Source organism: Austrofundulus limnaeus, unplaced genomic scaffold (assembly GCF_001266775.1).
Source record: "Austrofundulus limnaeus strain Quisiro unplaced genomic scaffold, Austrofundulus_limnaeus-1.0 Scaffold1098, whole genome shotgun sequence".
Taxonomy (NCBI): domain Eukaryota; kingdom Metazoa; phylum Chordata; class Actinopteri; order Cyprinodontiformes; family Rivulidae; genus Austrofundulus; species Austrofundulus limnaeus.
This window is the reverse complement of record NW_013953500.1, coordinates 90,721-104,494: the sequence shown is the minus strand read 5'-3', so window position 1 is coordinate 104,494 and position 13,774 is coordinate 90,721. Positions and strand designations below refer to the sequence as shown.

The window sequence follows — 13,774 nt, the reverse complement described above, 5'->3', positions numbered from 1 at the left end:
AATCTATAGCTGTTTTGATTTATCCAAATAGTTACGTCCCTCCATATGTACGGCATTCCAATTTTGTTCACACCTTCTTGTCCAATTCAAACATTGATCAATTGTATTGATCAAATTTATGATTGGATGTGCCAAAACTTTCTTCAGTTAAACAAAGACAAAACTGAAATAATTGGTACCAAGGAGAAACGATTAAAAGTTAGTACTCAGCTTCAATCAGTGACCTTAACAGCCAGAAACCAAGCTAAAATCTGGGTGTAATCATGGACTCAGAGATGAATTTTAACAGCTATATAAATATAGTTCTGAAGTCAGCCTATTATCACTTAAAGAATTTATCAAGGCTGAAAGGATTGATGCCTCAATGGGACTTAGAAAAACTTGTCCATGCAGTTATCTTTAGTAGATTGGACCACTGTAATGCTGTGCTCACAGGTCTCCCTAAAAAATTCAGTCAGGCAGCTGCAGTTAGTTCAGAATGCTGCTGCTCGAGTCCTCACAAAGACTAAGAAAAGGGACCATATAACTCCAGTTCTTAAATCTTTACACTGGCTCACCATCTGTCAAATAATTTATTTCAAAATACTACTATTGGTTTATAAAGTGCTGAATGGTCTAGGGCCAAAATATATGACTGATCTTCTGGTCTGCTATAAACCACCCAGAGCCCTCAGGTCATCAGGGACAGGCCTGCTCTCTGTTCCCAGGGTCAGAACCAAACACTCATTTTTATATGTATTTTATTTGTTTTATATTGTTCTGCTTCATTTTTAAATGCTGTATTCACTATGCTGATACCCTGCTTTTAATATTTTATGTAAAWCACTTTGAGTTGTCTTGTGAAATGTGCTATTAAACTTGCCTTGTCTCAAATTATGACTAATATTCATTTTGATATTCATTTTTAGCCACACTATATTGCCACAAGTATTGTTTAGCCTGCCTTGACTCACATATGAGCTTAAGGTACATCCTATTCCTAATCCATAGGGTTCAATATGATGTTGGTCCACCCTCTGCAGCTAGAACAGCTTCAACTCCTCTGTCCACAAGGTTTAGGAGTGTTTCTGGGGATTTTTGACCATTCTTCCAGAAGCACATTTCTGAGGAAGGACACGTTGTCTTTCTGCATGTCTTCTTCAACAGCAGAGATACTGTCTGACAGAGAGGAGATCTGCTCCTGGATCTTCTTCATCTCTCTGCTGACAGTCTTCCTCTTCTGCTCCTCTTCCTCCCTCAGARCTGCCAGTCTGGACTCCTCTTCCTCTCTCAGGAACTGGTGGAGCTTGTTGAACTCTGCTCTGATCTGTCTCTCTGTGGACAGCAGCTGCTTCTTGTGGTGTTGGATCACATCATTGTATGTTTCCTCCACATGTTTGTGTTTGTTCCTCTTATCCTGCAGAGACTTTAAGTCAGATCTCAGCTGCTCCTTCAGCTCTCTGACTGCTTGTTCTACAGGAACCACTTTATTTTCCAACAAGACTTGGCTCCTGCACATAGTGTCAAAGCTACCAGTACCTGGTTTAAGGACCATGGTATCCCTGTTCTTAATTGGCCAGCAAACTCTCCTGACCTTAACCCCATAGAAAATCTATGGGGTATTATGAAGAGGAAGATGTGATACACCAGACCCAACAACTCAGAAGAGTTGAAGGCCACTATCAGAGCAACCTGGGCTCTCAGAACACCTGAGCAGAGCCACAGACTGATCCACTCCATGCTATTGCTGCAGTAATGCAGGTAAAAGGAGCCCCAACTAAGTATTGAGTGTTGTAAATGCTCATACTTTTCAGCTGGCCAACATTTCTAAAATTCTTTTTTATTGATCTTAAGTAATATTCTATTTTTTCAAAATACTGAATTTGGGATTTTAATTTGTTGTCAGTTATATTCCTCAAAATTAAAAGAAGTAAACATTTGAAATATATCAGTCTGTGTTTATTGAATGGAAATAATATAGAAGTTTCACGTTTTTAATGGAGTTACTGAAATAAATCAACTTTTTCATTATATTCTAATTTAATGAGCAGCATCTGTATATCTGCCATGGTCATCTTCATACTGGACTGCATAGGTCTGATACATCCTGCTGAAGTCTGATGTGATTTGTGTCATACAGATGTGATGGATCCTACAAACCAATAGGGAGTCAGAATGGAATTTATACCTCTCATTCAACCACAATTCAATTCACTGTGTACAGGAGGTGCGATTTATCTGGATAGTTTAACTACAACCAGTGAACCAGTGACCGAGAGGCTCTCTTTTCTCAGATTAATAACAATTTCTCCACCTTTAACTCTACCAGCCTAGATGATCTAGTCTCCACCTACAACAATGGTCTCACTAACATCCTCGACTCTCTTGCTCCTCTTAAAACCTGGTCTGTCTCCTTCTCCACCTYTGCTCCTTGTTTCACCTCAGAACTTCGCTCCATGAAAACGCAAGGCCGCAGACTCTACAAGAAATCAGGACTTACAGTTCACAAAGAAATGTACAAAAACCACACCTTAAAGTACAAAGAAGGTATTACTCAGGCCAACTCTCTCTCTCTCCTCAACAGCACAGTTTCATTTCCCAACTCTCTACCCCTGACATGCTTTCTACTGATTGCTGTAACTCCCTCATGTCATTCTTCACTGAAAAAATCCGCTCCATACACCAACACCTTGGGCCAAAATCTGCCCCCGATATCTATATAGAACTTTCCCCTCTGCTGCTGACGTCTCTGCCATCATTAGGATGTCCAAATCTTCCTCCTCCCAGCTCCCCACAGCGTTGGTTAAATTCTGCCTCCCCTCTCTGCTTCCAATCATCACTAACATCATCCACTCCTCTCTGATGACTGGAACTGTTCCCACAGCTTTTAAATTGGCTGCCATCATCCCCATAATAAAGAAACCCGGTCTAGATCCGACTAACTTCAGTAACTTCATTTCTAATCTGCCCTTCATCTCCAAAATTTTTGAAAAGGTCGTCGCTAATCAGCTTCACTCGCACCTCGCCAGCAATAACCTCTTTGAACAGTTTCAATCAGGTTTTCGACCACATCACAGCACCAAAACTGCTTTTATTAAAATTACTAACGATCTTCTTCTTGTTGCTGACTCAGGACTTATGTCAATACTCATCCTCCTTGATCWGAGCTCTGCCTTTGACACCATCTCTCGTCCTATCCTCATCAACAGACTAACCTCTATCAGCATCTCAGACACTCCCCTGGACTGGCTATATATCTTTCTGACCGCACTCAGTTCATACAGCTCAAGTCCTTACGCTCCCAGTCTTCACCCATTTCCACCAGTGTTCCCCAAAGTTCTGTACTCAGGCCTCTACTTTTTATAATCTACAGTATCTGCTTCCACACATTTTCCAGAAATTTGGTATCCATTTCCACTCTAATGCCAACAACACTCAGCTCTACATTTCAACAAAATCGAACTCCACCATACCATCCTCCACTCTTACCGACTGCCTCAGTGAGCTCAACAACTGGTTCTCCAACAATTTCCTCCAACTAAACAATAACAAAACTGAACTCCTCCTTGTTGGGACAAAAAACTCCATTTCCAAATCCCAACATCTTCTCTTCACGCTCAACAACTGTTCTTTCCCCCTCGCCTCAGGTCAAGAACCTATGTAGGTGTCATCCTTGACACCACACTCTCTTTCACATCCCACATTAACAATGTGACTCGATTTGCCTACTTTCATCTCCACAACATTAACCATCTCCGTCCTTCACTCACCTCCCGCTCCACTGTCATCCTTGAACACAGCCTAGTAACATCCAGGATCGACTACTGCAACTCTCTACTGGTTGGCCTCCCCAATAAATCCCTCCACAAACTACAGATGGTTCAGAACTCAGCAGTCCGTGTTATCACTCAAACCTCATCCTCTGCCCACATCACTCCAGTCCTACAACAGCTCCACTGGCTCCCAGTTAAATCCTGCATCATCTTCAAAATTCTCCCACACACTTTCAAAGCTATCCACAAGCTGGCCCCTCAGTCTCCACACCCTCCCGCTCTATCTGCCCCCTCCCTCCAACTCTCAATACCCACTGCCCGCCTCAGCACCATAGGGAGCAGAGCTTTCAGCCCACAGACAATACATAGAGTAGACCCAGCCTACCCTGCTGCGACACATGAAATACGGCTTGGGGTGGTGGTCCCCCTGAGTGGGAATATTGGAGATTTCTTTCTTCACATATTATTTCACATGAAAGAAAGTTCAAGTTTGAATTTGGTTACTAAAGAAGATTTAAACTYTTGCAGTAAATTCTCAGTCGTTCAGAACATCCTAACAAACTAAACCTCTTTCTTGATCCCTGAAGATAATTTACGTCTCATTTGAGAAAAGAAATGTTCTTGAAGTCCAGTTTATTAAAAAAAATTTTGGGATCTTCAAATTATTTAGATTTCAGTGTAGATTCAGGCTTTAAAATTAAGCAGATTAAACATGTTTTGTTCTAATCACRCTGGTTTGTTCAGTACAGATATAGTGACCCCTAGTGGCTCAGAAAACATGACCACCGTTCAAAACAAGGTGCTTTGTGAGTGGCGCCATAACGTAGGATGGAGATCTGAAATGTTTTAAGAACATAAACAGGATTGTTTCTTTTTGATGGTTGATATAATTTTAATTGTAACTGAGGTATATTTTTACAGCCTAAGTCCAAYAGAAGGAGAACAATAAAAGTGCATGCTCTGGGTACCCCTCAAGGGTGAAAAATTTCCAGGGACTCCCTCATTAATTTCATGCTGATTTAAAAATGATTATTTTAACCCCTAAATGCTATGAGAATGTTATTTTTGGATTGTTTTAGTATGTAAGTGCATTGTTCCCTGTATGCATTTTTAAAAGAAAAACCAAAATTAACAATTTACCAAATTTTTTTGAGGACCCCTGTGGGTCCTGGGACCCCAGTTTGAGAACCTCTGCTTTATGGAACAGCACCTGTTTGAAGGCGTGCAACAGAGCAAGTGAGCGAGCGTTCGACTCCGCCATGATGCCCTGTGAACACTGAAGGCCCAGTCAAACCACAGCAGGATGAATCACTGTTGAAGGAATGCTGCAAGCAGAACAAAAGCTATTATCAGTTGGTTGATGGCAGTAGAACTTCCATTGTCTGTGACCGCGGTGTTCTGTGGGTGTGCATAAATAATCAACAAGTGTCTGACTAAGTATTTTGTTTTTAAAAGTGTTTTATTGCACTGAAATGAAAACAAGACACAGTAAAAGTGGGAACAAATKAATAAAAGGCGAAATTAGAAACTAAAACTATCATAAAATACTGCACTTGAATATAATGAAATGAAATAAAAGTAKGCCTAACAACTTTCTACTTCTTGCCTTTTTTAAAAATGTAAGGATTAGAAGTAAAAAGTAGGCTGAAAATAAGTACTAAAGTAAAGTACAGATACCCAAAAATTCTACTTAAGTACAGTAATAAAGTATTTGTACTTAGTTACTTTACAACTCTGAAAAAAAAATGCATGGAGATGAATCATGTAATGATGGGCCGACGCCGACGGACCTTTTTTTTTTTTTTTTTTTTGTCGCGCAGGGAATTCTGGGAACCCTCAATATTTTCAAGATGGCGGCCAGCAGGAGGCTAGCTAAGGTAAATCTTAATGTCTCGTTGATTTAAGTTGTTTTAATTTTTTTCACGAGGACTTTTGATGACTAAACGCGCGTTTTCTTCTCGGATTAAGAAGGATTAAAACATTTTCTCTCTGTAAGGACTGAAGTAGTAACCCTCTGAAGCCACGATGTTATAAAAACAGGACGTTCCTGTTGTTGGCCAYCGAACCGACCGAATTAGAAAGACACCGGTAAATAAGGCTACAGAGTTCATAGTTATCTTTCAAAGATGTCCATCATCTGTATGATGAGTGCTTGTCMAAACCAAACAGCAGGGCAGCAGCGGGACAACCTGGTCAAGTGGTTTGATCCCGACGGTATCTCAGTTTAACTAGTTAGCTAATCAGCTAGTGCTATCCAGACGTTAACTGAGAACAGATGGTTTACCGTGTGGTTACTCAGTTTGTTGCTTTGAGTTAGTWAGTTAGTTTTACCTGTTAGCTGTTAGACACACACGGTTGTTAATGTGCTATATTTATGCTATAAACCAGTTGTTTCCTTGTTGGACTCTGACAGTAACCGTGTTTTTTAATGATCCCTTCTTGCAGTCCAGTTAAAGCCACAATAGCTGTCATAATACTCGATTTTTCAATGTTTAGTTAGATTTTTTATTATTATTTTGGTCATATGTTTTTATTGTGTGTGTGGTTTAAAAGAAAATACTAAAATCACATTCACTAATAAAAGTCATTGTAATAAATTAACAAGTCAGGATTTGTTGGTCACAAACAACTACAAGTTGTTATTTGTACATTGATGAGTACATGTTGGACATTGTCAGCATGCAACAGAAATTGAGTCGACAAAATGATCCCCAAATAGAATAGAATCAGAGAAAGAACAATGAAATCCAAAATGAAATCCCCCATCTTGTAATTATGAGAAAAATTAAGGAGAGTCATAGCTGATCTACACTACAGGAAAAGTGAACAATGACTGCACTATCACGTTTTATGTGTTTATTTCCTCTTGGGTATGAAACACAGGGATGTATTAAGTTTACTTAATGTTGATGGTGTTGTGTGCCGGTTTGTTAATAAACCCACCTGCACCCCAGACTACAGGAGTTRTGTTTAATCAGCTCCGTCACAAACATAACACCAGCACTCACCTGGTAGAGGTACTCCCGCTTTCAGCAACTGGATATTTCAAAATAAGAGTCCCATTCAGTACAGTCAGAACAGAACATTACAAATGGCATTATTATTAGTATATCGACATTACACAGGTATCTTCCTTTCAGTTGTTCAGGTGAAAAGCCCACTCYGACGTACTGGAATTCATTCTCTTCCTGCAGTACAGGATGCTATGGCTACAGTATGAGTAGCTAATGCCTCTGAAATGCTTAAATTATGTCCTGTATGTAAAAAGCACACACTTCCTCCTGTTTCTTTCTCTACAACTTTAGTAAACTCTGGTGGAAAACATTATACAACTTGTTCTGGGCACTCATGCATTCGGCATTAAACAGATACACATCCAGGAATGGTACCTGCTTAAAATCCTCGTATGAGATCAGGATCTCATAATTATGAGATCAGGAACTTTTTCATTTTTAATTTGGTGAATGTGGTGTTTTTTTCCATAGGAATCAAGAGATTCCAGGTTTAAAGCAAAAAAGGAAAGTTATTCTCTTGTTTTTTTTTTTTGTTTTTTTTAAGAAATGGCAACTAAAAACTGTAAAGACAAGAGTCAACAGAAGTAGTCATTTAGGGTGAGGAAATCAAGAGGTGGATAATGTTGAAGCAATTGTTGGGGCKGAGATCCAGTGCAAAAGTGCTGCTTTGAGGTATTCCAAACTTTAATGGAAGAATTTCTGTAACTGATCACTGAATTTAGGTATGATTAAAGGTGAAGGATAGTTGCTGTTTTCTAATGCAATAAAAAATACACCTGATGAATTTAACTTGCATTAACCCACAAACAATCATTTGTGAAACAGAAATTGTGTTAGAAGTATAAAAATTCAAACAAAAAAAACCACTGAAAAATAGCACATTTTCACAGCATTATAGCTTTAAACTGTCATCAGACTGGTTTGTCATAAACTGTTCTTAATTAACTTGACAAAGGCAACACCTCGGAGGTCAATATACATTTTACCTGTTTCTTTCTTTTGGTTTGTTTGTTTGTTTGTTTTGCTGAAGTGTGATGAAATAAGTAGATGTGTTTATTTTGYGAGTCTAAAGAGTTGCATAATGACTGAATCACTCTGACCATCTGACTAAAAACCAGAAACCTGTGAACCTATCATCAATTCCGGTCCTCGAGGGCCGCAGCCCTGCAGGTTTTACTTGTTTCTCTGCTCCAACACACCTGATTTGAATGAATAGATGATTATCAGGCTTCTGCAGAACTCGGAAGAGGTAATTCGAGAAGGGATTATCTGCGGAATCAAAGTGGGCGTGTCACAAGAGTGGGTGTGTCACAAGAGTGGGTGTGTCAAAAGCATAAACACTGTGGGCTACGAGGCCTACATGAYGGTATCCTTAGATCCTGCTTGATGTCTTTACAGCCTGACCCTGACCCCAACACTAAGGTTAACCAGGAGAAATGTGACCCAAATAGGGTTCTTCAGAAAAAGTGGTGCCGTACAGTAACGCCCATTTTGTGCTTGTCCAATCAGGTGGTGCCGTACGGTGTCGTCCCTTTTTTGCTTGTCCAGTCAGGTGTGTCCCTTTAACAAAGTCCGTCAAATCAGGTGTGTTGCTTTAGAATCGCCTTTCCTTGTGACACGCCCACTCGTCTRCAGAGACCCCCCTACTTGGGTAATTCACTGACTGAATCAGGTGTGGTAGAGAAGGGAAAAAAGGTAAAACATACAGGGCTGTGGACCTCAAAGACTGGAATCGATGAGCCCTGCTATTGGATATTATGTTAAAGCCTATGTTTGTGCACTTATTATAACCATAATCTGAGTTTCAAAATGAATTTAAATATCCTGAAACATTAAAATTTACTTTATTTTGAAAAACCAACACTGCCGGCTCCTGCCCATCTGACTTAATGTGCAGTGCACTGCTCACAAGAATGAAAGAAAACTTCAAAAGTCCAAAGTAGAGGGAGAGAAAAGGTGTGGTTACCTTATCAGTGATATTACTCTAGTATTACAGCGAGAGTCATCAACACAGACCGATTTGAGGATTTTACTGATATAAGTTTCTTTAAAGCATGTTACAGAAGTCATAAGAAGCAGGTTTATTTTGAACAAACATTACGTGTTCATTCCTACAAAACTGTCAAATATATTTACAAACAACACTAAACTGATTCAGATTAACATAAAATAAATCATGTTTTCTTATTAAATGTCTGTCTGCTCCAAAAGAGATTCAAACTGAGAACTCTGCTGCTTCACTGATCACTTATTATAATTAATAATTGTAATAAATTATTATTGAAAATTATCACTAGGAGTCTTTAACATTAGGCCATAACCAGGTAGTCAAATATACACACATATGTGATTATTACTATAAGGTGAGTTGTGCAAATGTATGTGAACAAGTAGCTCTTCTTGTCACTCAGTACCACTGAAGTAGCTCTCAGTCTCAAAACGTTTGGTGACCCCTGTCCTACAACAACACTCACAATTCGTGCTTTTGGTTTTGTTTATCACATATTGTACATATTTTTATGCTGTGGGGGGAACCAGAATACCCATAGAAAACCCACGCGGGTACAAGGAGAACATTCAAACTGCGCAGGTCYGAATTGAGGATCAAACCCARGACCTTCTTGCTGAGAGGCGTCAGTGCTAACCACTGAGCTGCCATGCTGCCCAAACACAATATATCTAAATATCTCAATTTTCCAAGAGTATGTATTTACCTGGTACACTACAATTTGGCTAGGAAAAATGACATTATTCACCAAATAATGCCATGATGTGACAGAGCAGACTGCATGTCATTTTCAGCAATTATACTTAAAAGTACATCTGTGACATCATGACCCTAAACTTCTGCTAGGGTTGGGCAATATTGGCAAAAAAATTAATCACGATTAATTGTGGTATTTGGCCGATAACGATTAATTTGACGATTAATCCCCTGGACACCCTTATTATGTCCTAGTTACTTGACCAATTTAGTGGAAAAGATTTGTTCTTCATAAAAATCTGTTCCAAATTGTGTCAAAATTACAGACTCCAGGCTGTACATCAATTTTTAAATTGTGTTGATAAATAAATTGCAGAACTTTTTTTAATGTTTGTCATAGTTGAAGCGGAAAGGAGCTCTGAGTGGCATTAATCTTATTAATCGTCAAGTGCCAAAAAATAATCGATTAATGTTTTTCTGGCGATTAATTGCACACGATACGATTATGCCCAACCCTAACTTCTGCTGCTCGTCCTCCACAGCTCTGCAGCAAAACACGCCCACACAAGTGCGTTTCTCCACCAGGGGGCGCACCCCACAGGGCTGAAAACTCCTGAAGTCTGTCTGAAATGAGTGGTGGCTTCATTCATGAATGTTGATTAGATTTTTTTATGTTTTTAAGCTCAAAAAATGCTGATTGTGTTATACCCAAGATTGTACTACACACGAATGAATACGATAGCTTACTGAGATTATTTTGGATTGCACTGACAGTTTTTTTGTTTGTTTATTTTTCAGGAACTTGAAGAGATTCGAAGGTCTGGGATGAAAAACTTCAGAAACATTCAAGTCGAGGAATCAAACCTTTTGTCATGGCAGGGTCTTATTGTTCCCGTGAGTGACTTTTCCTTCAGTTTCTTTTGCATGAATTCAGGTATGAACTAATTTTTTCCTTCAGTTTCTGTTTTGACCTTCAACGTTCCTATTGACGTTTCAGGACAACCCTCCATATGACAAAGGTGCGTTCAGGATTGAAATCATTTTCCCCACCGAGTACCCTTTCAAGCCTCCCAAAATCACTTTCAAGACAAAGATCTACCACCCCAACATTGATGAAAAGGGTCAGGTGTGTCTGCCTGTCATCAGTGCAGAGAACTGGAAACCCGCTACCAAAACTGACCAAGGTATGTGGTGCTGGGGATGGATGGGAGTGGTCTCCTGAAGGAAAGGGTGCAGTGCGCTCATTTGGATTAGTTAGTGTGAAGGTAGACCACTAAGGTAGAGGTGGTGATATGAGGATAGAATGTGCTGATGATCTGCCAAAGCAGAGTGAGCTTTAAGAGGGCACAAAACCCCGTTTGTGTATTTTTCTTAACATTAAGTCTTTTATTTTTGTGTGTGTTTTAAATAGTGTTGAGGTTTTGTTTTAACAATACCTATTATCATTTAACAAGGTTTTTTAAATTTTCTTTTTCTTTTTTATTGTTTCTACAATTAACAGCTTGGGGTGAAGTAAGAARAAAAATGTCTGTGCTGAATGTTCAAATGTCATTTTAATAATAATRTAGAAATAATCACAGTACCAAATGTATGCAGACTTCAGGGTAAAGATATGAACAAGTTAACATTAAAATATGTTAACACGAGTTTAAAAATTGCTCAAGAACSGGTGCTCGACTTCATCAGCTCTACAAACATGACACTTGGGTCTTGTAACCTAAAAATTGTCAGTTTTGCACAAAAAWTTATTATGTCTTAAAATCTGGTAAAAAGAGTTGTGCTAATCTGTGTCTGATTGGTAACACAGTTTGAGAGGAGTTTAGTATTGGTCACAAAGAAATAGAATAGTCTTTATTGTCATTGCACAAGTCTGTACAGTGAAATTAAACTGTACCTAAAATAATCCAATCTTTGACTCTCCAGTGTTGTCTTTTTGGTAATTTATTGACAGTCATTAGGGAAGAGGGACTACTGAGGCCCTGTATACACTACACCCCACTTTCAGCTAAGGATATAACAACCACAGTCATGCTAATAAATCATGAAATGAACAGGATTTATTGTTTATTGTTATTATACACTTTGTGTTGTTTACAACACTATATTTCAAGAAATGTAATTACAAACATAGATGATGTTGCGATGCAAGCATTTACCACTTCAGAAAATAACTGTTCAAGAACTAATATATGGAAAAAACGTGTGAATCAGGACTGTACTAAATCTACATAAACACTACATGTTTTATATGTTTATGTTTCATGTTTCTTTTTTCATCCATATTTCTTTTTTCTTATTTTATCCATTTTTTTCAATGGTTAGGTCAAATGTGCCATTAAACAGTTTGGCCACTGACTGGCCAAAAAAAAAAAAAAAGACCACCTGGATTTAACTAAGCAAACAGGTACGAGCCTCCTGTTGGATAATTACTGCAGAGCTGATTATCTTTCAGCAACAAGTTATTTAACCCAACTGGTTCAATGAGTTGTTTCTCATTTCTTAAACAACCAAAGACACGTCCTGTGGTCGTGGAGAAGACGTCAGTCTGTTTGAGAAGAGTCAAATCATTGGTACTGTTATGGCAATATTTATTTAACAAAGACAGAAATACGTGGTCCAAGAATGAAGGTACTCTGTGTGATGATCAGCTGAGTTTTATTGCAACAACAGGAAACAGAGAACAACCTGGCCTGTCTCTGTACCTCTGCTTCTCTCTGTCACTGTCTCTCCACACTGCTCACTGTTTCTCGAGAGGCCTCATATATATATTAACAAACACCATTATGTCATCTTAGCAAGATTTGATAAAAGGTCAATGGAAAACACAAAGATAAACAMAAGTGATATCTAAGAATGACTGTTGTTAGCAGACCTTGTTCTGACTTTAATCATTCTATCTGCAGATGAGCAGCATGTCATGAAAACCTAGGTCATTAAAGGATGTCATGAATTACTAGCTTAAACATAAAAGTATTAGTTCCATTACAGTATCAAGCAGAGAAAACATCTAAGAAGATTGTAGAAACTACTAAAACTGGGTTAAGAACTGTTCAACACATTAAAAACTGGAAGGATATCTTCCAGGATACTCCCATCATGCATAGTGTCTGCTGCCTAAATTTTGGGTTATAGTTAATATTTGTGTCATTCTTCTGGCTCTGTCTGTTGATAGGTCGTTTTTTATTTTATTTTATTTTATTTATTTATTTTTGTTAAGCTGAATTRTTCCTGAGGTGGACTCGTTCAGTGGTGTAGTTGGCAAGCCTTCCCACCTTCCTGGACTTGGAGACTTGTTTTAAGTGGTTCCATTAACCCAACACTGTGCTCCTATAGTCAAACCTGCTGGTCCATTAGAAGTACCGGTAATTTAATATCTAATAGTCACTACTTTGTTAAATGAGTTTTGCTGGATATTGGATATTTGTGTTCTGGGAATGCAGCATTGTTTTTCTCCTGTCTAACYCAGTGCAGRCAGKMTRATTTCAGTCAACTGCCCTCCGTCTGCTCACTCCTCCTCCACATACATGGGTTCACTTAGGGACCAATAAATCACTGAAAAAACATGACATTTTTTTCCCTAAACTGAAAGATGGGGCACATCTATTTTTATCTGATTTTTAAGACTTTTTTTTAAATTGTTGACTTCTCTTCAATATCTTTTAGGTCATCTGATCCAAGTGTCACGTTTGAAGAGTTGATGAAGTTCTTGAGCTATTTTTTAAATTATTGTTCACATTGTTCACTTGTTCATATATTTAGTACTGTGATTATTTTTTACTTATTGAAATGTCACTTAAATATTCAGCAGACTTTTTTATTCTTACCACAAGCTGTGAGTGGWAGATGAAACAATAAAAATGAAAGTAAAGTGTAAAGTCTTGTTAAATGATACACAGGTATTCTTACAAAGAATAACTCACTACTACTTAACACAAAATAGAAAAAAAATACAAATTGTCCTCATAAAACTGCTGATTTTAGACTCTTCAAATACCCTCCCAGCTTTGTTTGAAATGCCAGGAAAATGCATTACGGGTATTCTAATTTTGATCAATCGTTTGGTCAGCCCCCTACTTTTTCAAAATAGCCTCATACCCCTGAAACTTTGAACCCCCTGACATTTGTGGTCTTTTCAGGGTTCGAAAACCAACCAAAAATCTTGGTGGCAGGGTTCATCAAATTTTTTAATTTTTTACCTGCGCTGTGGGGCAACTGACACACCAAAAGTCACCTGCCCAAAAACAAATGTTCAGAAGTTGATCAAATATAAGTAAAGTATGTACAGGAAACACTAACATACAGTG

The 13,774-nt window shown here is 38.4% G+C and overlaps 2 protein-coding genes across 2 annotated transcripts in view; one reads left to right on the top strand and one right to left on the bottom strand.

The window, feature by feature from the left end:
- Positions 1–1,103: 1,103 nt before the first annotated feature.
- Positions 1,104–1,498, bottom strand: LOC106534136 (tripartite motif-containing protein 35; the record flags this gene model as incomplete). Its single annotated transcript, XM_014030656.1, is given in 1 exon segment — positions 1,104–1,498. A coding segment is annotated over 1 exon segment (395 nt), but the record flags the coding sequence as incomplete, so codon positions are not given.
- Positions 1,499–5,549: 4,051 nt separating this feature from the next.
- The window catches only part of ube2l3b (ubiquitin-conjugating enzyme E2L 3b), an 11,122-nt gene continuing 2,897 nt past the window's right edge, over positions 5,550–13,774 (top strand). Inside the window, exons 1-3 of the mRNA XM_014030659.1 lie at positions 5,550–5,629; positions 10,269–10,364; positions 10,468–10,654. Of these exons, the coding sequence (XP_013886113.1) occupies positions 5,603–5,629; positions 10,269–10,364; positions 10,468–10,654 (310 nt within the window). The 5' untranslated portion in view covers positions 5,550–5,602. The remainder of the gene's footprint in view (positions 5,630–10,268; positions 10,365–10,467; positions 10,655–13,774) is intronic.